The sequence below is a fragment of the Oreochromis aureus genome, linkage group 2, assembly GCF_013358895.1.
Source record: "Oreochromis aureus strain Israel breed Guangdong linkage group 2, ZZ_aureus, whole genome shotgun sequence".
NCBI classification, from domain to species: domain Eukaryota; kingdom Metazoa; phylum Chordata; class Actinopteri; order Cichliformes; family Cichlidae; genus Oreochromis; species Oreochromis aureus.
In genome coordinates, this window is record NC_052943.1 from 7,395,907 (window position 1) to 7,422,141 (window position 26,235).

At 39.5% G+C, this 26,235-nt stretch overlaps 1 protein-coding gene across 1 annotated transcript; it reads right to left on the minus strand.

Moving 5' to 3' along the window:
- Positions 1-2,202: 2,202 nt before the first annotated feature.
- Positions 2,203-23,843, minus strand: tspan17 (tetraspanin 17). The gene is made up of 8 exons (XM_031745164.2): positions 23,198-23,843; positions 13,324-13,374; positions 10,587-10,733; positions 9,712-9,882; positions 9,100-9,225; positions 8,839-8,886; positions 7,165-7,281; positions 2,203-6,930 (listed from the first exon to the last, which is right to left on the minus strand). The coding sequence occupies exons 1-8, from the start codon at positions 23,282-23,284 to the stop codon at positions 6,865-6,867; spliced, it is 813 nt and encodes a 270-aa protein (XP_031601024.1). The 5' UTR covers positions 23,285-23,843; the 3' UTR covers positions 2,203-6,864.
- Between the last annotated feature and the right edge of the window lie 2,392 nt (positions 23,844-26,235).

Below are 26,235 nucleotides of genomic sequence, written 5' to 3' on the forward strand. Positions count from 1 at the left end.
GGATCTTCTACAAGTGGCGGTGCTCTTTTCCAAGAGAACTGAGGTGCTGTTAGACATGAACTGCTTCTGAGCATAAGTAAGAGCACTATTACCCATGCTGCAAACCCTAATGGGGATGCACCCCAGTAAAAAGTGAGCCACCTTTATAATACAGAAAAACCCCAAGGTAAAAGCTGCAGTTATCCCACTAACCCAAACCCTGCTTTGTTGTACAGGCTTCTGGAGAAGCTCTGTTCATTTTATGTGGATACAGAGATGCCCTCTCTCAGAAAGAGACCACATAGGTCTGTCAGGCTGTTATTAGTTTAATGTATGCGTCTGAAGAAGTGCATGTACGATGGGTATTGGTGCTGGCATCTTTAGATTTGGAATTGGCACTGTGGAAGAACATGAAATAGAGCTTGCTAAAACTTGCTAGACTGTAGCTGTACTGTAGCTAGATTTCTTGGGAGGTGCACGTCAGGTTAGGTAGGAGGTTGCGGTGCAGGGTTAAAATTGGATTACAGTTATGGCGTGAGTTACAACGTAGATCTGACTCAGCAGTATAATTCACATGTAGCATGAATCTCAGACCAGGATCTCTTCCACACTCTAAGCAGGCAGCTTTCAGTGAGTTGATATGAGACCAAAAAAAAGGGGTTCAGATCAATACTACTAGTATTACAAAGCTGGTAGTCCTGGTCACTTTTCCCACTGCATCTTTGCTTTATTTCTATTACTGAAAAATCTGATTGTCATTTATTGTTTAACCTTTATTGTTGAGTTATTCTGCCAGAGACTAAATGCCCAATATCTGTTCATTTTATCACTGGGAATTGAAGGAAAGGTTTGTTGTTGTGAGCGCTGTTATTGGACAAGGTGGATGAGGATATAAAAAGAGGCTTTACTTATGGAAGTTATTAAATCTATCCCTATTGTTCTGTTATCGTGCTCATCCCGTGCTTTTTCCACTGAACTTGGGGGAATAATATCAAAACAAATTTAAAAGATTACAAGCATAAAACTTGTGATGAATATTATTTAAGGTGAGAAGGTCAGGCGCACTGCGTGGTCTGCTTTCCTCTCAAAGATGAAAGGCAGTAACAATAGGGGCTGCAGAAGCAGCAGAGTCTGATGTAGCCTTCCAGATGTGAGATACAATCTGGAGATTAAATCTTTAAACGTCTCTCATAAAGGAAATGGAGCATGTATCGAGCAGTGATCTCTCTGAACTGTGTCTTTTAAATGATATCAATTGGTCTGGTTTTCAGTGATGAACTACTGTATGGTATGAAAGCGAATTGTTGGTGCCTAAGATGCTTCCTGCGCCTATAAAAACACAAGGTCAGTCAAATTTATTGGACAGATGATGGTAGCATGGTAGCAGCTGCTCTAAATCAAATCAGAAAAGGGGGAGCTGTACTGGCTGATCTTCTGTCCATGAAGCTGCATGCTTTATTTTTTTGGTAATAAGTTACGACTTTCGGCGTATTCGTTTCCTCCCCGCGGCCAGAAACTGTAACAAAGACCGAAAAGACCAGTGACATTTGTCTGTTAAGTCATTTGTTTACTGCTAGGGAAAGAACAGCAGTGCGTGCATAACCGTGAAGTGTTTCATCTCTGAGATGCGTAAGAAAATGTCTCTGAAGTTCACGGATTAAACTAGTTGATTAATTTTTCTCTTTGATCTCGATATCGTAAGGCAGAGCTGCAACAGCAGGTCGACGGGATGGGTTTGTATAGATCTGAGCTGTTCTACAAAAGCTAATAACATCAAGAATATAATACACACAAACGCACAGCTTTTTGCACGGCCTTTTCTCTGACTTTCAGGATTAGCAGAGGAGGTCACAGCAGCACTGTGTCACTCTGAGTCACTATTTGTCTCCCTCTATTGGCTAAATTTATCAAAATATGATGAATTAAAAGGACTTTGTAATCAAAAGAAACATTAACAACACCCCCAGAGTAAGTAAATGAGTAGGTTTAGCATTCATTTTTGCCCTTTAGAAATCTGCTTCCCCATATTCTGTAACATTAGACTTCATGTGCAAGTAGAAACTTAATAATTTAATCTCAAATACTGGTCAGGATTGCTGAAAGACCTATTACATAAAAAATGTTATTACTGCTACTTTGGTTTTATCATGAAGGCCACGTATTCATGCACTGGCCATTCATTCCTTTTTTGTGTGTCATTAATGATGAATAGGAAAAAAAGAGCACTTTTATCAATAATCCTTTAATATATGAAAGAGGCATGTATTAACAGAATATACAGTGTAACAGACCAAGTCCCACAGTTTTCATTTACAACACTTCTTCACGAGGCTACCCCTCGGAGTAGGCAGATTGGAAAAATACGGCTGATTGTTGTAATATTCTGCTGTAATCCACAAAACTTTAAACACAAAAAACAAAGAAAACAGAGGAACTTCAGAAATTTTTGTAGTGGTTTATATCCGACTGACAAACAAACAAGCGTCTTTGTAAATGTCATCTCTGTAAAACCCGCCAAATCGACACAAATGCGTTTTCATGCCAGTTCAAACCACACCGGCTGATCAAATGTGTTCGATTTGGGAACGTCGGTACTAACACGTGTGGTATTGCTGTTCATATGCTTGCAAACGAGCCAGTTAAGCTGCTTTCTCTGATGTGACATGAGCGCGCGCACACGATGAGGTAAGACGTACAAATGTCTGATGTGCTGCTCATTTCTGTTAAACAACATGCTCGCAGGACATTTCATCGGACGCACTTGCCAGCCACTCGGAATTATACATGTAAAGCAATTTTTAAAAGGCTCATTCAGATAATTCAGTTGTTACAAATGAATAATCAATAATGGTTTACTCCAACCTGAACAGACGAGTTTGTGTATTTAAAGAAAAAGATCCACATATTCAGCTACTGAACACAGAGTAACCAGGACGATGTTAACTGGTTGTATCTGCTAATTAAAAAGGTTTTGTGATTGCATATAAATGTAGGTCTGCACACACACACACATACACACATACACCTGGAGACTGAGGAAAAGGAATGCTCATTCGCTTTCATGCTCGCTACAACATATTTAAAAATGTAAAAATCTTCAGGAAAAGAACATTAAAACATCTCCACATACTCTCAATTCACATTCCTTATCTCGATTCATGTTATGCATTGCACTGGATCAGGATAAAGGGAAGTTCAAACTGAATGTGGAGCAGTAGGTCCATGCTGATAACAGACTTGTACATTCATGGTATGTATAAGGCTCCTCCTCGGGAATGATTTAAGCACCCACAGGGGGGAAGCAGAGAAAATTAAGAAGGTGTTTCTTGATGCAAGGCCATTATGATAAAGGACAAAGCGTAATTAGCATCGTTCTCTCCCTCCTGCTTTACCCTGCATTAAAGGAATACAAAAGCAGAATTAGCCAAAGCCGTTAAAAACAAACATACTCGAGCAAGTTCACCTCTGTGGAGTCTGCATATTTAAATCCTGCCAGGCGGCTACTGTGAATTATTATGGCATTATTATCCTTATTACCAAGGTGACTGTCTTGGCACATCCATTCAAGCACGATGTTGGCTGCAGAGCGGTTTTTATTTAAGAGCTGCAGCCCTGTAGTCCAGGAGAATTGACACTCACGGCCTCCGCCTGCGTTCAGCTAGATCCTCAGCATAACTCAAACGGCTGCAGCTCTCCACTTCATCAAACATAACACAGGATCTCATCCTATGCATATGCACTCTTCTGTTATTTCTCTTTGGTCTTTGGAGGGAACGGTGTGTTAAAGACCCTGAGCAAAGACTTTCCAATTAAGATTTTTAGAAGAGAGAGAGAAAAAAAAAAAAAACATGAAAATACTTCACAGATTTGTTAAACTTTCTCATTTGTTAATTAGTGACACACATTTGTTTCAACCCACAGATGGAGGGAAGAGAAAAAAGAAAAACACACACACACACACACACACACACACACACACACACACACACACACACACACACACACACACACACACACACACACACACACACACACACACACACACACACACACACACACACACACACACACACACACACACACACACACACACACACACACACACACACACACACACACACACACGTTTCATCCAGATTCATCTAACAAACTGAACAGTAAGTGAAATCAAAGAAGCCCACACACAAAGCATGACAAACAACTTTCGCGGCACGTCACAAAAATATAACTCCAGGTGAGAATTAACTGCAAGTTCATCCTGTAAAACGACTCCATATTTATTCTAAATGAAATCTGTTTTCGGAGATTACTGGAAGCTGTTACTCACTGATTACACCTAAAGTGCTGATATAAATGAGCTTCTCCTATACACACGCATCTATCTGAACCGGGGAGAAGTCATTAAGGCTCTGTCGCTCTTGTGCAGATGCATTGTTCTCCGCTGGCGATATTTCTACTTGTGCATTCACGGCGCCTAAACTCAAACGACTCCCGCTGTGTCGTGTGTTCCTCTTTCGTCAAAAGAGCCCGATGTTTAAAAATACATCAGAATGGTAGAGGCTCTGAAACAGGTGCACTATGATCAGGTAGATTTTTGATTTTTCTTTTTTTTTCTGAAGGGGGGGCGTGGGTGAAAAGCAACATGTGACATGTGCACACGACAGACGATCTTAAGGTGGCGTCGCTGAAAGAACTCCTCAGTATATGTATTCTGCAGACCGACTCTGAGAGAGAAGCAGGGAAAGTTTTCCTGCACTGTTCACAGAATATTAATGCTACTCATCTTTCAGCTAGTCTGCGTTGCAATTCCAAACATGTTTTCTCATTTTTCAGAGTGTGTGTGTGTGTCTATATCTAAAGTGTGCATATATGGACCTGTGTGTGTAGTCAAGTAAATCCGTTCCTAATCTAGCTTGTGCAATGTATCCGAATGACATTGTGACAGCCAGAAACAGCTGTTGTGGTTAAATGCTTTGAATAATATACAGAATTACTGAGTGAAGCCAGTTATAGCAGAACTGAACTCACTCCAAGAGAGTGTTTTCTGAATGAATGAATAAATGAATGAATGGGGAAAAAAAACCCATTATAATTAAAGAGGGGGTGACGTATAGTGTGTAAACTTTAACATGAAAAATAACGTGACTATTTCCTCAGATGGAAACCGTAGCGGCCAGACTGATTTCTACAAATGCCGCCACGTGAGATAGATTGTTAGCTCGACTATTGAACTACACCATCAATAATCTAGTCAAAGTTAAAAGCAGCATTCATGTTATATTGAGACTGTCGCTAATATTAAAAAGGTACGGCGTGTATTTGCTATTCTATTTCTTAAAAACAATCCAAAAGAAAAAAATTAAAAGGACAACACTGAATTAAAAGATAAAAGCGTTACTGTAACATTGTTTAATTGTCATTTGATTTCTAGGTTCAACTGGCACTTCCCACATGGAGGGACAATGAATTCACATTTTGGCCGTGGAAATGCCATTTGTTATCGTCTGGCATTCCTAATAACAACAGAATTGTGGCCAGACAAAACCTTGGCAGTTAGCTAATGATATTATTTGGTCTCCATTAGGACCGCTAACACTCACAATACGAAGCTAATTTGCAGCTGACTGATGAGCTGGAAGTAAAACAGGTGCCTGTAAAGCTAAACAATGAACCCGAGAACAGATTTATCTATAAATGACAGGAAATGAATGAAGAATTAAAAGAACATCTTTAACAACAGACGTATGTTCTTTTGCAAAGAGAAAAATATAAGACAAATATGGTATACAGAAGTCAAGTAAAAAGAAAAAAAGAAGATAAAAAAGGCCCCAAACTAGCAATCCCATGTGCCTGAGGGATGCTCAGAGATAAACAACAATCTCTATCATTAAACCCCCTTTCTCAGTCTAGCACACACTTACAATCCTTATTATTTCGTGTCATACAATACACTCAATCAACAGATGATGCAATCACCATAGGGCAAATGGGGTAACTTTTGGTGTTTATCTAAATTCAACAGACACGGATGGAAAAATAAGATATGCTTTTAACTGGCGGCAGGAAACACATATTTTTAGCCAGGCCCTGAGGTATAAGGGAAGGGGGCGGTCGAGGTGCACAAGTTCCATGTAAAGAACAGGAAGGACACAAAACTATTACTGGAAATTAATGGCACTTTTTACATTTGAAATTGAACAGAAAACTCTCAAAGTGACTTAAATTTGCAGATATGACTGACCAGTGTTCAGTTTTTTGTCTCTCTTTTGGTTTTTTTTAGTGGTCATAAAAACGGTCACAAAGGAGAAAAACGACACGCAGACGAATCCATGCGGCCAGCAAGTCATCGTCGTCTGGAGGAGAAGGAAGTGTGGAGGTGGGTGCGTGCTGACTTTAAGGGAAGGTCTTCAGCCCCCTTGCTGAGCAGGACAAAGGCTCTGTGACAACATGTTGCTTGAGGTTTTTTTGTTTTGTTTTTTTTAAAAAGGAGACATTTTTCCTTGTTTTGTTTTTTTTGTTGTTGTTGTTGTCCATGGCTTCTGATCTCCGAGTTTTCTGGAGTCCTTGTGCAACTGCGTGCCTTAAATAAATTTGTCGAAAGAAAAAAAATAATAGAGGAAAAAAAAAAGTAGGCAGGACTCTCTTCTGTATATTTGGGTTAAAATCCCAGCTGAGTGGTAAACAAAGTTCTGACTGTTTGGTTTGTGTGTGAAATATATTCTCTTTTTCAAGTTTCACTCACACACATATCGGTGTGTGAGAGCGTGTGTGTGTGTTGCTTAGCTCAGTGGCAAAAGTAGACCGATTTTGTCGGCTGTCCACCTCAGCCAGACGGTAGTGTGCTATGCGAGTTCAGGCTGGGGCCGCCCCACTTCAATTCTCCTGTCACCAGTTGGCTTTGACAGCTCTGATGTCACTCACGAGGTTTTGAGCAAGGCAGATACCAAAAATCTAGAAGAAAATAAAAACATTTTTTTTAAAGGCCACACAGGATTTTAAGTCACTGGATTAAGGCAAAAAAACCAAAAAAAAAACAAACTACAGTTACATGTTCTCAACACTAGATGGAAGCGAAGACATAAAATTAAAAAAAAAACTAGAACTATTCTTAGTTTTAATTAAAGGCCTCATTTGCGATACAGCAGGTTTCTTAGTGTGAGAAATCTCCAAACAACAGCTCATTACCTGTAAAAGTGCAATTCCAACAAAGACGCCGGCTACAATAATCAGGTTGTCTTGAAGCCACTTCTCAAACTGTCCCACGCAGCCCTTGGTATAGATAAACCTCTGCCGGTCCAACTCCTTTTTCACAAACATGAACATAATTCAAGTGCATTAAAGTTTCGAGGGAGGAAACACGTGTTTAATTTACGGCATACTGAATGATCTGCTCTCTGAGAGGATGCTGGCATTGCTCATTATTTAAACAAAAACTGCTACTCTGCCCTATGACTAATGCTGAGCACATACAAACACAAGATAGTGTTTTGCCCACTGACTCCATCACAGTTGATAAGGGCGTGAAGACCGCATGATAAGCTGAGTCACAGCCTAAGATTACAACATGTCAGTGTTCTCAATTACGCTGACTATCAATGCAGTGTATTCTTTTCCACCAAGGACACTGGTGGACTGAACAGACAGACAAAAGCTGTTTCCTGTTGCCTGACAGATGGCCGTTTCTGCTGTTGGATCCAGCTGATGATGTACGTGCTTTATTCAGACATGAAAATTTTACAAAAAACCCCCAAAACAAAACAAAAAAGGGTGTAATTAAAGCTGCAACAAAACTAAAAAGAGGCTAAGAATTGGTGCCACTGTACAATTCATTCTTTGTTATCCTTCAGACAAGTCAACCAGGAAAATCTTTTGTTCTCTTTCAGAACTTTAAATCTAGTTTTAGACCAATGAGGCAGAGAGAGCCACTTTGCAGCCAAAAAAATTAGCAGGAAACACAATGTTGTTATAGCTGTGGACTTCCTCTAAAACTATTTCAGCCCTTTGCCTTTGTTGTGCTCCTGTCCTTGCCATACTTCCTGCTCTTCCTCTTTCCCACCCTGCTCCCCGCTCAGGTGCTGCACAGGAACTCTCTGCACATCCCTGATAGTTTCAGCAAAATGTCAATGGCCGGGGTGTTAGCGCACAGAAAATGAATTCATAGCAACTCAATGGCAGGTGGTTCACTGTACTGCAGCTCGCCTAGCAACAGCAATCTTTCTGACTGCAGTGCAGTGAGTTGTAACCACCACACCCACACACACATAGAGGAAAAGGGAACGGACTGGCATAACCCACTGAGTCGCCAATTACAGAGTGTAGTAAGGCTGCTCTTGAGGCTATAACTGGATCCTAATTATCCCTGTTAGAAGAACAATCTGTTATTAAGGCAAGAAGCATACAGACTAGTCTGTGTGTGCTACTTAACCCACTATGTTCTCTATATCTAACACCAGCCATCTGTTTTTAGCTATAGTAGTTTTAAAGAGAGAAAATGCAGAGAATGCCATAAAATCTCACATTTAATTGGTTTTCCTTTGCATTTCAAACACAAATTCACTTTTTGATCAACTGACAATCAAGTCCAATACAAATGAACCCGACTGTCACTCTGCCTTCGACAACTTAGACCGTTTCAGTCAAACGGGTTTGCAGGCTGTCAGTCAATTTGCCCTCGGGAGTATCTCCAGCAGCATTGCATCATTTTAACCAAGATTTCTTTCTTCCTGCCAAGCTCCACATTTGCAACTGACTCTATCGTATGAGAACTGGTTAAGCGTTGCAATTTGTTGGGACTCTAAATTACAGATTTCCTTGATTTCCTTGTCTAAAGAGATCTACGGAAATAGAAGAGATACCAACCACGTGCTGCCGAACATCATAACCACACTGCGTGTTGATGACATCCTCCTGCAAAAAAAACAAACCAAATGGAGATTAAAACGGGATCCTCTACCACATTCATCCGTTACAATTTAACCTAAGGTCAGAAGGTTTGTAATAATGACTCTTTGCATGAGAGAAACTTCTTATGTTGACACACATGATGCATGGCTACAGATTATTACACGAAACAAAAAGCTGATTATGGACAGTTGTTTGTGCTGCTGAAACGCGACTCACTGCAGGGTCTTTGATGCAGCACGAAAAGGGAACGCCACAGCGCTCCCTACTGGGATTCCTGTCAGTGCAGTTGAAGTAGATGTTCAGGTTCCAGTCGTCAGGCCCGTGTGCTCCACAGCATGACCACTGGGACAACAACAACAAGAAGCAGAGATTAAACAGCTAACTCTAGTAAACACACAGATGTACTTTCTTTGATCTTGCCATCTGAGCCCTTAAGAGGCTGGCTCAGGTCAGCCTAGGTTGTTAGCTTACTATGGCCAGGTAATGACTACAAACAGTGAGATTCAAGTATGAACACAAAAGCCAATCTAATCGCCTTTAGGGTGCCTCATGACAGAACCTAGCGTTTACACACAGGAGCAAATTATCTCAACTGCTTCCTCCACATAATTGGATAGCCATTTGACCGAAATACAATCACATTAATCAGAAAAACCACTCCACATTTGCAGCAGCTGAGTCTCTTCATTCTTACCATAACAAGGCTGACTCTTCATTTTCTGAGCTCACATGTACAGCTGCATTTCTAAAGAAGGGAGTAACTTCTTCCAGCGAAGAGACATGAACGATTTTAAGATAACGAGATACCATCGGTGGGGGTGAACTCACATATTCCTGGGCAAAGTCGATGAGATTCTGCAAGTCGATGTCATCGCGGTATGCCTTGACATTATTGTTGATGAAAAAGTTAAGCTGGTCTTTGATCCAGTCCTTAAAGACGAAGGCAAGGATCCCTGCAGTCAGCTCCAGGAAGAAGATCAAACCCAGGAACACAGAAAACTGAAAAGTACAAGTAAACACATGCAAACAGAAAACAATACACCTGTCACTTCAAGGAAGGAACAAGGAGCACCAAAGAAAATCCTGTGCCTTTCCCCGCTTCTGCTTGAAAATGAGTGTAAGAACAACTTTAATGTAATGTTCCTGAGCAGGTCGGGTTCTAGGGCCTGTCCTGATTTGCTAAGTGAGAGTGTGGCCATAAAAACTGCACTCCCACAGGTCCTATTGAATAATCCCTTTACAGTAAATGTAGGAGAAGATGCTGATGATAAATGCACAAAAGCCACATTAGCTCCTCACGCTGATGCCTGATTTACTACTGCTAATGGACATCTGCTGGAGTTAATAGCTACTCAGAATCACAGGCAGCAACAAGGCGAGTTTGTCTCTGTCAGTCACAGGATTTTATCAATAAAGCTGAACCCAAATAAATCCTGGTGGTGTTGTGGCAGAAGAAAGAACTGCCTAATACGCATAAGAAAAAATAGGCTTTAGTGGAGCAGTATACCTTTCTGATCATTAAACAGGATTTGGTTTACTGATGAGCTATGATATGCCACACCGTCATTCATAGCATTTGGCTCAGGCGAGTCAAAGTGACACCTGCTACACAGATGCCTTTAGCCCTGGTGTGAAGTGCAGATCTAAGGGGTGTGAAATAGTTAAAACAGTGTCTGTGCATATAACGCCTAGAGGTGGCTTACAAATTTAAGCAGTAAGGTGTTCTCTCTGAGCGCTCCGATACATCCAGCAAAGCCCAGAATGAACATGACCCCTCCGACGACGATGAAGAGCCATACAGGGTCAAAGCCCCCTAAATCTGTGATGGATGACAGATTGGACAGTACGCCCTGAGGGGGAAGGAGGAAGACAAAAGAGTGGTTAAAATTCAGACCATAATACTTCCAAAATCAATCCTTACCATCCCCATGACAAGATCTCAGTAAAAATTCTCCTTTTACAAAAACACAGTTAACCTTGAGAAGAGCCTGTGATGTCTAAGAGAAAAAGTGAGATTTAACTAATGTCACAGCCTGCTGGGCCCTGTTCACAGATGCAGACTTGTAGCAGGGAAATTTAATAAACTGAAATACTCTTATTCCATTACATTCTTATATATCAATGTGATGTTTTCAAAATAAAATAAAGAACCTCGCTGAGGTTTTGTTATCAATTTAAATGTAACATACACTCACTCCATTGGCATTTTTGTGGCAAAATTATAAAACAAGTAACTTCTCACAAGAGGCACTTCAAAGCCTCCTGAAAACACAGAGACATTTGTCCTTCCACTCTCCTCTCTGAAAGCCACAGTGTGGCCACCATCTTGTCTTGTCAGCCTCTGCGTTTTTAGAATTATTTACAACAAGACAGACTTCAACTGTAATCATTCCCAATTCTTAACTATACTGTATATTGCAACTTTGGCGCAATATATTTGATTGCGCCAAATTGCTTCAAATAAATGATTAGTCTCCAATCTTTATGATAGTTTCATTTTAATGGAGGTAGACAGAATATTATCCAAAAATCGAGAAAAAACATATTACACAAAGTTTGCATTACATATGAAATTATTCACATGTCATTGAGCGAAACAAGTATTTCATCCTCTGCAAACCAGCCAGAATTCTGGCTCCCACGAGTGTGTGTGGGCACAGAGCCAATCAGTCAATCAAGGATAGTCCTGATCTCAGCCTGTTAAGCGTATAAAGCACACCTGTCCACAGAAGCCATTTCTTTCATTCCAGCCTCTCCACCACCAAGGGCGAGACCAAAGAGCTGTCAAAGTCTGTCAGGAACAAAGTGTAGACCTGCACAAGGCTGGAATGGGCTACAAGACCATCACCAAGAAACTTGGTGAGAATGTAACAACTGTTGGTGCGATTACTCCGAAATGAAAGAAATAGAAAATGAACATCAATCGCCCTCAGTCTGGGGCTCAGTGCAATGAGAAAAATCTTACCGCTGTGCTTGCCAACAGAGGTTTCTCCACCAAGTACTATGTCATGTTTTGCTTGGAGATCAAATACCTATTTCACTCAAAGCCTTGCAAATCAATTTATAACTGTAAATGTGGGTTTTCCCCTGCATTTTTGGTTTATATTCTGGCTGTCTTTATTAAAATGAAAATTAGAGACGGTTTATTTCTTCGGAAGTGAGCAAACTTCACACAAATCCAACAGGAAATAAAATTATTATTTCTTCCGCAGTAACTGTGGGCGTCGTTATTGTTTCTGGATAGCACATTAAAGAAGGTGCTTTGCAAAAGCCCCATAAAAGCGAGTTCAAGCTTGTTTTATTAACATGTTTTTGTACAACCCTGCTATATTTTTCAGTTATTTTGAAAAAGGAAACCACTATGTGTATCCACTCTCAGCCTGACATCCTGTTTGCTTGTCATATATTATAGTGAACATGCCCAACACTTGCAGCTAAAGCCAAGACAGCTCTCGTACTGAGTTAATCTCCCTCTGCATTGAGCAAGGGCAAAACTATAGGATGAAGGCAATGCTGGATGCTCATGTTTTTATGGCGCTGCTGCAGAATAAACTGCACGCATTTAAATTTTAGCAGGAGGCCCTGAAACAATAATGTAGTCTGGCTGTGCACAGCAGGCTTGAAACTAATCATCTTAGTCACTGAGACCCAAACTCACCATTACGTCTTTCCAGCAACCACTATTCATCATTCACCCTAATCCCTTTAAATTATTCACGCTGCTCCACAAAGGTACTCCAGCGCAGGCCGATTTGCACAGAGTTCATGACCAGACGTTACTAATCAGTACATGGTTCCACGCTTGTGCAGCGATTTCTTGCTAATTAATGAACAAATTGACTGGTAACTCCTCTGAAAGAAGTTTTGAACGTAGCCATGACTCACTTCACACGAGAGGTTAATGGCAACACCTGATCTTTGTAGCCTGTCCAGCGTGGACAATAAACAGCGAACCAGTTTCTGTGCAAAAATAAGATCCAATTTATCGTGCAACAGGCTTTCATACGAGACGAAGCACAAGGCATTCAAATCCTGGTAGCTGTAAGTCAAATGAGTGTGTCATTTGGACCCTATGGCTCCTTATTTGCAGGCACAGCCATTTCAAGCTCCAATCACCGGAAAAACAATTTAACCATTAGCTCGATATTGGCTCAACAAAACTTAGTTACACATCACACTGGAGCTGCAGCAGTGAGTATAATTCATATCCTGAGACGTGTTTACCAGGAACATTATGAGGTTATATGCCTTTAAGTGCTACAAAGTGTTACAGGAATGGAGCTTCTATTTTCCACACCACTCCTCTCAAAAGCTCTGTTTACATCCAAACTCCATCCGATGAATTATACTTCCAGCTTATTACAGCTAGGATATCTGGAAGAATTTTAGCTATGTGGTAACCCTTAGCCAGTGTGTTTGTGTGCATGTGTTTATACATACCTTCTCCGCCCATGCCCACAAGCCTATACCCAAGAATGCAGCTCCTAGTAACTGTAAAACAAAGCACAGAGAGGCGGCTGAGATGGGAGGCAACTGATACAAACTGAAACAGTTTATTGCAGATGATACAGTTGTTATTGTAGCAAGATCGGGAATGGTTTGGGAGTGGTGCGGATTACACTGGTTTCCCCCTGGCAACATATGTAAACAGCAGGACTGCTTTAGATTCAGAGTTTTACTGTGGTAAATAAAAATCTAATTCATCTTTTGTCATCCACTGCATCCTTTCTAACAATATTCACATAAGAACAAAGGGATCTCTCATTTTTAATTATCAGAAAAACTGACAGAGAATCACATAGGAAAGAAACCAATAAAAGAAAAACTTCTTTTAGGAGCTTTTAAATAAAGTGAATTCTTCAAAGATTAAATCGCAGAGATATTACACTGAGCTGCTGTAAGGGTTAAAGAAAATCCGTCCAATATTAGTCTTTCATCCCGGTGTAGGACGAGTTTAAGGCTCACTGCTTCAACTTGACTGAAAGCCAAGTGGCTGTGTTACTAGCCCACGGTGTCAAAAGATGTAAAAATGACACAAAAACAACTGAATAGCTACAGGATGTGAAAAATCACCGGTTTCTGGTGTTTACACGTAGAAATGTTACTGTCTAATCAGCTGCTTAGCTGCTACAAAATGGCATTCATAAGAGTTTTAGGATGGCGAGGGAGTGAGCTGGGGGCAAACTCTAATGGTAGTGCCTGAAATATAATAGCTCCATTGAAATTGTGTTAAATCATTTGTTGGGAAGCTGATTAAATCGCGAGAAGCAGGTAAACTAATGGCAGCCCATTAGCACACACCTAACAAGATCAACGTGACAGTCTTCCAAACAACAACAGCAGTCAGCAGTTGGGATGGGGGGGCTGGCTTGACCTGGTAGTTATATAAGCGTCTGTAGCGAAGGGTGTGGTAGATTCAACTGGAAGGTGACAAGCAGGAAGAGTCAGTGTAAGCAGGCAGACATCAGAAGAGATTAGACTGACAGAGTGGGAGTATTACAGCACTTAGCCTTTGACTTCAAGTTTTTCATGCAGATTAAAGAAGCTGAAAACCGTGACAAAGGAAACCACTTGCGTCTTGCGGCTTGAAAGGCACAGCAACACAATTGATCAGAGTCGCCAGACAACATGGATAACTACCAGTTTACTTATTCTAAATAAGGACATTTGTACAACGCTGCATTCATTTTTCTATATTTGAATGTTAATAACCAATTTGGGGCACTGAACTACTTAAGCAGCTTTGCCGAGCTTGGCTTCAACCCCAAAATGGAATCTATGGAAGCTTTCATTCATTTTGCTTCTCTACTCAATACTGATCAATATTTTTAGGCAAAAAAGAAGGCATTTTAGCATCAATACAACAGTTTTATTATCTGAGTCTGAACAGCATATAAAACCAGAGCAGAAAAAGGCAAGCATATGACTCAGGTGTGCAAAAATTCCAATCAGTTTCACATCATTGTTTTGCAAAGTGCAACCTTAGCATGCTTTGACGCACTGATGAAAGAAACTGAAAAGCTTGGAGGCAAAGCAATTCAATAGACTGGACATTTTGGAGCCTGCTCTCAGTTTCCACCTCTAGTGACTACACACAGAAGAAGCCTTTCTCATAAATGCTCAGTTTTCCAGTCCTTTTCCATGGTTCAGGAGTTTATTTAAAAAAAACAACAAAAAAAAAACATTATTTGTTGTTCCTGTGTTCATTTTTGGATATGATAATGGTTCCTGTAGGTCCCTGCACTATACCGCCTTACCACAGTTGTGCACCAACACAGAAAAAGAGCAGTACACAATGTATCCAAGAATCTCATCATTAGCAGCTTGTTTGCCACTCCTCCCAACAGAATAGTGAACTTGTAGTCAGCCTTAAAAGCCGGGGAATCTGTTTTGCCAATTTTCAATGAGCCCGTTGCCATGTTTTTAACTTTATTTAGATTTCTAAGAGTCAGAAAATTAACCTAATCTTTGACACGCAGCTGTAAACCACACCAAAATCACTGTAATTCAATTATGCAGTAAGAAACAAGCTTAAAGGTAAGCCGTGGCATTTTTCCAGTTCTGCGAATGGAAACATTTTTATCTGACAGGGTCAAGCGGGACATGCTCAGTCCAACTACTGCTTTCACAATATTCCGCTTAATCAGGAAGAGTTCATGCCAGTAAACATACAATAACAGATATTTTCACGGAAATACAGACCTTGGAAACCACAACGCATTATGAGTAACAGTGAAAAACATTACTTTGATTTGTTTACAAGAGAACTCCATCTCACTTTTAGGCTGCATTTGGTAACAGTACCAGTACCCAGAGTTACACACCACAAACATTTGTCTAAACAGAGAGAGGTACACCACACAGGCTTTTAAAATAACAGAATGTCCAAAACCCGATACAGACACCAATATTTTTCGCCCCTTTCATTCGAAGTGTTTGTTGTTGTTTCACTGGGGATGTCAATCTGCCTCCTCACCGAGTAATATCAAATAACTTGCCAAGCATCCTTGTATTATTTTGTATTAGCATAGTATTAAAATGTTCAATCTTGCATCTCTAAGCTCATCCAGTCTTATATTTCACCTAAGAAATCTAACAAACCAACCCCAGTCAATATATTGTCTTCAACTGGATTTTAAAATGCAGTTGAAGAGAATTTAAAGTGACATACAAAGCCTTGCTGAGACCTTATTCCATCAGACACTTTCTGACTAAATTTTGATTTATTTTACAAGTTTTTAATTCATTACATCACTGAAATGTGAAAGAAAAAAACTGATGTGGCAAAATGCAAGAAATTGGTGCAAAATCTGTGCCACCACCAAAACTTCTGGCTACGACTGTATATATAAATGAAGGTATGCCATGTGTCCTAGACAAACAGTGCAGAACAAAAGAAGTGGACACCTTAAAATCATCTATAACAGATGAACAGTATCTAAAAGTCATGTCCTTAAGAAATGGAAATTGTGTGGAATTACCAATGCAGATTTTCATCCATCTGGATAGCATCTGATTGGAAACCACTTTATTTTCAGCATGACAATCCAAACACAATGCCAATGCAGTAAAATTACCTGGATAGAAAAACCCAGAGTGGAACACTATCAGTCATGGATTGGCCTCCCCTCAACGTCATTGAAGCAGTGTGTTCTCATCTTGACAGAACAAAAGGAAAGGCAGCCAACATCCAAAGAGCTATGAATGTCCTTCAAGAAGCCTGGAGAACTATTCCTGAAACCTACTTAAAGAAAATACAAGAAAGCTGCCTAAGAGCTTAGGCTGTATTGAAGAATAAAGATGAGGAGTGGCTCAAGACTTTGGCAAACTAATGCCAAAATTATTGTCCCATTAAGAACATTGTACCAACCTTTCTGCAAGTGAAAATAAACTTTTCTGTATATGTACACTTTTATGTAATTCCTACAACCATTTCTACAGCCACTAGGCAAGCCATGCACCAACATTTTACTAATATGTACTGACTTTACTCATTTTTGCTAATCTTTTTCCTGTCATGCATTAAATCATTAAGAGTTCATTAACCTTTGAATAGCCATAAGGGGCATATATAATAACCATTATTTCCTATGCAATACTTGATGTCTACATCAGAAGTTCTCATATTGAGACAATGATTATTTCAAGAGGAACCTTAATGGAATTTATTACTGCAGCCTTCAGGTGCTTGAAAAGGTGTCAACAGTGTTGAGTTTCAAACTACAGAAACGTGACAGTTAGAGGATCAATACTGCAGAATTCCAATTAGCATCTCTTAGAATTTTATATAAAAATGTTAAATAGACACTTAAACAACTTCTTGCAGGTAAATTCTCAATTTATTAATAAAAAGGTTTCCTGGCAGGCGAGTATGAATGCACGCCCCTTTCTTTTCCCATTTCTACTCTACCATGAACAATCCAGTGAAGCAGAAAGAAACCTATTTAGTGTGGTGCTTCTGAAATGTAACACCATCCAGACACCACAAAAGTATTTCGTGGTGTCTGGCTGGTGTTTGGTTGTAGAACCAATTTTACTATTGTTTTTATTTCCGGTCAAGAGTACTTCAGAACACATCGGGTTGTATTTCCTCCTGCCACAGCTTGATGTGGCACTGAAGACAGCATTATAGAGACATCTATGCCTGGTACTAATTTATTCTGGGGTGGGGTTCTTCTGCTGTTCTCAGCTTCAATCTGTGATCAGTTATTTTATACTTTATAAAGTTAATGTAAGTTTCAGAAAGGACAGATTCCTGAAAAAGCCCCAAATCAATATTTTGTTTGAGTAAAAATTACATTTCTACTGAATGTGTTGTTTGTTTTTTAATCTATTGCAGAGATTTGACAGGACAGATCAACTAAGCAGCATTGTGAAATGCACCCTGATAACTGGCAGTCTGTGTTCGTGCTCTGTGCTTTTTGGAACCTTATCTGTAAATCAAACTTTCCTTTACGGACCAGTACGTTTTAGACTGAACATACTGAAAGAATACAAAACAGAAACAGAACTGAAACTGTCTTTGTATAGTGCTTGCATAACATCCTTATTTTGTCTAACTTTTCTCACAACCTGAATCAAATTCAGGTCAGCTTGCGGCAGTGGAATTAGCACCCTGAGCTAGACTCTCTAAATACCACTCTCTGTGGCAAAACGTCCTCCAGACAATCTTTTCACCTTATTAACAAACTCCTTAAGCAAGACAGCTGGCTTTGGGACTTTGTTGATCAGGTGCTTTGATGGAGGAAACCTGCTACCTTTTTCCCTGTAAAGGTTTTAACGGAGAGGACAGGAACAGCGCTGCAGTTCTGGACGCGAGAAACACTTTTTCCTTCACTCAACTTGAGCTCACCATCTGGGTAACGATTCTGACCCTTTGCTCTTGTGTGTGAACAGACTCCAGCTCCACGTTAAACTGTGCCAGCATCATCATGACTGCTGCTGTTGTGTCATCAGTGTTTTTGTTTAAAACTGTGGGCCCTGTGGGCTTAATGTTATCAAACTTTTTATTCACACGCTGCTCCCAAATACATTTCTATTGCAGGCCTGTTTTTAGTCGCAAATGTGAGTTAAACCCTTGCATTTCTGTGTCCATGGTGACAATAGTGCGCTACAGAGCCGTGTGTTAAATGAAACGTTGACGCAAAGAATTTCTGTCGAGAACTTTTTTTAAAATAATTGAATTATTTGAAATACTCAATAAATCTCTTTGTACAACAAAACAATGTACGAGTCACCAACTTTGGTTTTTTAACAATATGTTATTAAAATACTCAGGATCTGTTCATTTAAATCTCACCCGCACGAATAATGCATTTCTTTTGCTTTTGATTAATTTGATCATTCTGTCAAACCTATGTATTTTATCGGAAACTGATCAAATAAAGTATGAATCTAGGTGTCTCTTTATTTGCGTTATTATTCAAATCAAGTTTCCTTCGCTGTCAAGTGCTGCTTGTAAAATATGTCCATCCCAGAGCGAGGGTTTTCTCTCCATGTGGACTAAGAGATTATCAACACTTGAAAAGATGCCTCCCTAAGCCAGCTGATCCCATTAACCTCTACTAACTGGCAGACAAATCAAGCTCCCCACTCCTGCACATGCATGCACACATAGACACACAGGATAGAGTGTCAATCCCCTTTCCATGACTCCCTAAAAAAAAATGAGTATTTAATGAGGGGGATTGTGTGACACCGTGATTCTCAATCTCAGCAGCAATGTCAACAGGGTGAGCAAATTGTTAAGCTCATCACATTCCACAACATGTATCTTTATTACTAATACTAATACTTTCATTTTTGCATCACATGGCTACAAAATATATATACTGATTTTGCAGATTAATTCTTTACATGAAAGCTTAATTCAAACGTCCAAAGAAAATAAACTTTACAAGATTCAACACCAGATTCTGAGACCGTATAAATGAATAGAAAAAAGGAAGAAATATCACTAAGTGCACTCTGACACCATGTGTTGGTCTTAGATGTAAAAAGAAGCAGAATACAAGTAGAAAATAGGAAATGTAGCCCAAACGGCAAAACAGGAGGACAGCAGAAAATGGAAACAGACATTTAAAAAAAATACACAGAAAACAAAGTTAAATGCAGACTGTGCAAAGCGGGGCTTTCCTTTCACGAACGTACCCGAGCTGTGACGTCAACTCCGAATGGGTCAATTGTAAAGAGTTAAGTTTATGTTAATAATGTTTATGTTAGATTACCTCTCAGAAACTTCTCAGGATGATGCTTGCTAAAGAAACACCATTTCAATTTTGTTAGCTAATGAGTGAAATGTGACAGTAAACCATTAAATAGGAGTAGCTACAGTGTCTCCTAGTCTTTTATTTTTTCCTCAATTTAATATTAGCATTTATTCTATTAAACCTCTTCCACCTTACATTAGGTAGTTATTCTTTGGGTTATATAGTTTAATTTGCATTGAACACTACACTTTTTGAGAAACTCTGATATACAACCACAGTGATTAGTAACTGTATTTTCTAATTGTGTTTTGTTCTGTTTTACTAGTATTAAGCACAGGCGTATAGATGAGTTGGTTTTAAAAAGGGGCACATGTACCTCTCATGACAGAGAGTATCTTTAGTTATCAGCAGCTGGGAACATCATCTCAAAGACAAGAGCAAGCCTCACTCCAGAGCACGTCCAATGCAATCGTGAAGTCATGAACTGAATCATCTGTACACTTTGCAAACTTGTTATTTTGGACTGGAAAAGAAAATCTTTTTGATTTCATTTAAATCTTTATTTGAGCTTGTGGATAGAAGCCATTTTTAGTTTTCTATTAGCACATCTTTTGTTTAAATACTACTGGCACTTTTATTTTGTATTACCTAATATTTGTATTTATTTCATTTTTATTCTGAAGGTCCTGCTGAGTAGTGTTAAGAATACATTGGATTATTTTCAAATACAATTTTCTTCGGTTATTTTATAAACCAGCGCTTTTGAAAATTCATGGACAACAACAATATTATATATATTATATAATTATATTTTAGCATTAAAAATATTTTTGCATTTACACATACTGCTGAATGAACTATTACAGAAACATAAACAATTTTGGTAATTACTAAAAACATCAATTTAGCACATTTAGCTGTGGTATAAACCTTACATTGAATGATGGTCTAATAAATTTGCTGAGCACTCATTTCTGATGACAACGTCCCCACATCAGTGTGGTATTCCTCAGTGTTATGGCTAATATAAATAACATTATCAATAGCTTTCATCATTGGCGCAGTGGAAAAACTTTTGAGACTGATCTAAAACCACTAACCAAAGACTGGTCCTGGGTTCTGTTAAATGAGACAACAGAACAAGAAATGAAATATTGACTCTAACACAGCCCATTAACTACATTATAACCTTTCTCAGGCTTTATAATTGCAAAGCTGTCTGACAAATTTACTTACATATTGTGTTCAGTGATTAAGGCTATATTTCAATTCAAAATGATCAATAAGAGATAAAGGCAGAAGTGGCATAATATATCATATAGCTGATCAGCTGCCATGTCTCCATTTTAAGGTAGAGTCACTGAGATGGCCTGATATGAGAAATGCTGAAAACCAAAGAAAGGAAGATACGTTCTAGGAACACACACACAATGGGATCTTTAAAATATTCTGGTTTCCCACAGCTTAAGGTGGCTTATTAACATTTATTCCTTCATTTTGTCAATACTGAGAAAATCTAACTGTCCTCTGTGCCAAAGGTACGGCAAAAAAAGTCTTGCTCTCCTTAAATGCTATCAGTAATGCAATCAACATTGCAATAACTAGACAAGTGAAACCATGACTAAGTCACAGAGCATGTCTCTGAATAACGTCACACCTGGTTGTTTACAGGTGTGCTCCAGAGCTGTAATCATGCAACTTGCCTTTTGGTGCCAAATGTGAAAAGACAGAGCTGTAGCTGGCTAATAACACTCTCGCTTGCATTCAACCAACTCAGCAACTTGGTTACAGCTTAACAAGCTCTTAATTACAGCGTGCAGAGCTCCCAAACATTTCAGCAGCTCAGGCAGAAAATGTGATTAATTAATTGGATGTGGGGAATGTGTCTATTCTAAGGATGAGAGAAGGTGTGTTGTTCGTGGGTGAGAATGCCTGGCTGTCAACAGCAAGCCTGGGTACTGCGAAACCTCACACTAAAAGCAAGTATTGCTCCATTTTGTTCACAATATTTATGGCCTTACAAGCATTTTGTCTCAATTTAGGCAGCCTTTTCAAGCCTGACAAGATCACTACAGGAAAGACAAATGGGTTGATTTGTGGAGTATAAACCCCATCTCTCTCTATTTCAGCAATGCACTGGCTTGTCTGTCAAATCCAGTTCTGCAGCACTCAGACAAGAGTAGAACATCTTCTAGTGATTATTAACGGAAACAGCCAGCGAGCTGGAACTTGTTCCACTGTTTTACAGAGAGTTCAGACACATGACTGTTAGCTTGGCCTAAGTGTGAAACACTGTAAAAGAACACAATGTGTCAGATACAATGCTGACAAAGCCCATGACTCAATATTTCCTTGTTGATTGCTTATTCAGATGAAATTACAATAAACTCTTTATTTCTGCCGATAACATTAGCCTCTGTAGCTACAAAAATCATGTTCATGGCACAGAAATATGTGGCAGGTATGATGTACTCATATTTGTTTTGAAGGAAAAGTGTTGCGGAATGAGGAAGCGATAAGGAAAGTTTGAGCAATGCCAGAAAAGGCAGATACACGTGAAGTCCGTGTTCCTTGTGAGTCTGATAGAGCAAGCATATGACAGTAGAAAACACAGACTTACAAGCCCCCCCCTCAATCTTTGTTCTCACCATTACTCTTTGTGCATTTGTGGGTGTGAGCGAAGACAAACAATGCTGTCCCGCACAGTCTGGGCACTATAGTATAGGGAGTGAAAGAAAGCATGGAAAGGGGAGGGTTGGGTGGTATTCAGACCGTATGGCCTTTTCCTTTAAACTGTGTGTGGGAAGACCTCCTGGGGCAGACAGACACGCCATTCCTTCACCCACAGACATTATATTATACCAGCCCACAGAGGCGATGCAGATGAGTGAGGAGGGAGGTGTGGGCAAGACTGAACAGAGAAACTTTTCAGAGAGGGGATAAAGATGGAGGGAGGGGTATTGTAAAGGAGACGTGCAACCACTTGCCACTGCCCCATCAATGCAGATGAGATTCATGCTATTAGTCAGCTCAACTAGGAGCAGAAACCATTATAAAAGAAAATGACTCCTTTATTTTTCTTTACTAAACTTTACATTGAAATTGAGAAGTTACATTTGTAAGTAATCTGTCTCTGATGGCCAAAAGTTTCTAAATGGAAAACTGTCAACTTTACAAGTAATAAGTAGAGGTACGCAAAAAAAAGGAAAGAAAAAATTTAAATCCTAAATAAATAGAGTGTGTAGCCGACATTTTAGGGCATGAACACTGTCCTACATTAAACAAATAATTTCCTCCTCATTTACAACAATTTACTTCTGTTAGAACAAGCTAATCTGCTGTGCATGACAACACACAAACATCAACAACACCGCATAGCTGGATGGAAAAAACGTGACTTTCATTAAAATCAAGTGACTCAGGACAAAAACAAACAAACAAACAAAAATATACTAGATAGAGCTCAGCGATCAACTTCCATTGGCCAACAGCACTGGTGCTAACGTTCCCGACGTTTACACGAATGTATACTTCAAGTTATCACTGTTTACCTGAAATTTCTAATAAAACCAAAAGGAATGAGTAACAACACTGTGTTTACTTACCCAGAATACAATGTTGAATCCAAATAAAAAGTATTTCACACAGCAGCTGACTTCGGCTCCTTTAAATTGACGGTGTTTTCTACTCATTCTTCCAAAGAAAGTGGTGGCTAACTGACGAGCTAGGCAACTACTATGACTGATACTCAACCAAAGCTACAGTTCTTAAACAACTGCATACAAGGTTAGCTGGCTCCATCAGCTAATCAAACCCCGCGTTAAGTCTTCCGGGTAGGTTAAAACTCAGACATATGTGGCTAAATTGTCTTTAACTCGCTTTGACTATTAGCTTGCTAGGCCAGCTAGCTCGTAACTTCTATAGTTAGCATTAGCTGCTAACAACAACAAATCCAGGAGCACTTCAACTAAGGCACACAGATGCGGCTCTGCAGCTCCGTCGACATTCAAGTTGCCTGGTGTTTACGTCGCTTCACTTGCCGGACGATCGAGATAAAGCTGGCGGTACTTCAGCTACACCTCCCTAATATTATCTGTGTTGCTGCATCGCCGCTTGTGAGTCTTCATCCTTGTTGTTTTGTGCTGTAAAACAAGCCCCTGCTGTCAAACGGGAAAACCACTGCGCTGGCTTTCGCCCTTTTCACCTCAAGAGCGGCCTCTTGTGTCTCAGCCTAGCTTGACCACACAGAGAATAAGCACTGTATGTACGAGGTTGCTTCATTAAAAGCTGCAGTAGGAAGTGGCCGGGTTTATAATGTGAGTTCAAATTGAAGAAGGAGTGCACAGTAATAAAAAACAAACAAACAAACAAAAACGGGACAGGACAGTATGAGTAATGATATTAACAATTATCTATAATGATTAATAATTAGCGAGATTCTAGGAAAGTATCATTCATTAATTGTCATTATTTACACATTTGCCTACACCTGCCACGACGCATTAAAATGTCTGCAGTGAGAAAGGTCGATTAGGAATGACACTCTAATAAACGGGGGTACTCAACCGCAATTATATATTCATAATTTCAGCCATAATGTTCTGGCATGACAGGCTGAGTAATTTCACTCCTTTAAGTAAGTCAGCGAAGGAGAAATATAGATAACTGCAGAATGTGTGAAATGTTGTGAAACGTGATCAAATGAAAAAGGAAGTGAACAATCTGTTCTGAACAACTTTGGCTCATTTGAACTTCTGTCTGGAGTCCTACAGATGGCAGTCTATGATCCTGCGATAAATGCATTTCCTTTTCACCTCTGGGTGCTCCAGTCTGGGGCATGCCAGCCTTCTATCGCCAGAAATGTGTATTATGTTGTGCTGACAGTAAACACAGCACAAGACTGTAAAACCAAACAGTATCAGCCTGCATTAGCTATTAGCTACATGTAATATTTTCATCCGTTACTCTACGTTGTCTCAATATGGCTTAAACCCGCACCTAGTAACAAGACAAAGACATATTATGAAATTAGAAATGCACTGTCCACGTTGCCATATAAGTTTAAAGGAGCAACTGTTTAAGGGCCTTAATGTTGCAGTGATACATTTAATAGTATATTTAGAGGCCGATAAAGTTTTATTGATTATAGATTAAAAACACTAATTTAACATTGTAAATGTGGATGTGTTACTACTTATCTTCCGTGACCAGCTTCACATTTTATTTAGATACGGCATAGCTAGGGAAATGTTACTCCAGCCTAAATTATTTTCAGTTCCCAAAAAGTTGATTCAGTTCATGAGGATGCAGTGTTTTCAGTGGGAGAAACGTTTCGCCACTAATCCAAGAGACTTCTTCAGTCTCAGCTGACTGCAGGTTTCCACCAGCTTATAAACACTACAGTTACATAATGACTGAAACTAGCACCACTGATGAACAATGGCTGTAAGGTCAGTTTCTTGATCATTAATATGTAAATTGTCATGACCATTGATCAGTGACCATTGATCAATTGCCGTGAGCAGAGATGGGCAGTAACGCGTTACTTGTAACGCGTTACTGTAATCCGATTACTTTTTTCAAGTAACGAGTAATGTAAGGGATTACCATTGCAAAAACGGTAATTAGATTACAGTTACTTTCCCGTAGGAACGCTGCGTTACTGCGTTACTAAAACCGTGAGTTTTTAAGAGAATGTCTCATGATAGTGACGTAAGCGAGTGCGACGTTCGTGACAACAGCTGTCTGCAGATCAACAATGGATAATATATCAAGTACGGGAGAGAGTATGAGCGTGCAGCGTTTAAAGCGTGGAAGTACTGACCTTATTTTGAGTTTGATTCCATAAAAAGTGACAAAAACATTAGCGTCCGTTGTGCGTGGGAAGAAAACTTCTTTTTACAGCGAAAAAAAAACCCTTAACTTCCAAGCAAGCGCCGAGTGCGCTACGACTGTAATGGGAAATTCACAGAGAAACTCGCGGATTCTTCCACTGACCGCTGCGGCACACCTGCACCAGGCTAAACCTCCACCTACTCCCGTCCTACTTTACAGGTGAAAATAGAGCAACTAGCCTTTGACTTTATTTATTTTCTGCTGTGTTTTACTTGCATCTATTTGAAAGAGTGAGTGTAAACACAAAAAAATATTTTATTTTATGTGCTGGAATGTGCAGAAAATAGGTTTAAATGTTAAACAAATTTCTTCCAGTCAGAGAATGTTGCATATAATTTAATTTTTGCTTGATGCATAAAGTTAAAAGATTAAAACTAATAAAACAAGTTTTAAAAAGAGACATTTCCATTTGATTACATTTTGTATGATGGATTATGCAGAAAAAGTAGAATTGGGCTGAAAGATCTATCGCTTTATCACCTATTCAGGTTGTAAATTGTGTTTTTAAAAAGTAACTAAGTAATTAATTACTTTTGAAAATAAGTAATCAGTAAAGTAACGGGATTACTTTTTTGGGGAAGTAATCAGTAATTAGTTACTGATTACTTTTTTCAAGTAACTTGCCCAACACTGGCCGTGAGTACCATTCACAGAGAGTTGGGAAATGGCTGCAATCATAGCATTGAAAGATGTACCCTTAGGCCCCCTTCTTGATCTTGGTCGTTCCCTTTTCACATAAATAGCCTCC

Excerpts from the sequence above, each read along its gene's own strand:
- tspan17 (XM_031745164.2), bottom strand. The coding sequence starts at position 23,284 with ATGAGTAGAAAACACCGTCAATTTAAAGGAGCCGAAGTCAGCTGCTGT. Across the intron at positions 9,883-10,586 it reads ACACCTTACTGCTTAAATTT|TTTTCTGTGTTCCTGGGTTT; the intron begins GTAAGCCACCTC and ends TGTACTTTTCAG. Across the intron at positions 9,226-9,711 it reads TCGACTTTGCCCAGGAATAT|TGGTCATGCTGTGGAGCACA; the intron begins GTGAGTTCACCC and ends TTGTTGTCCCAG.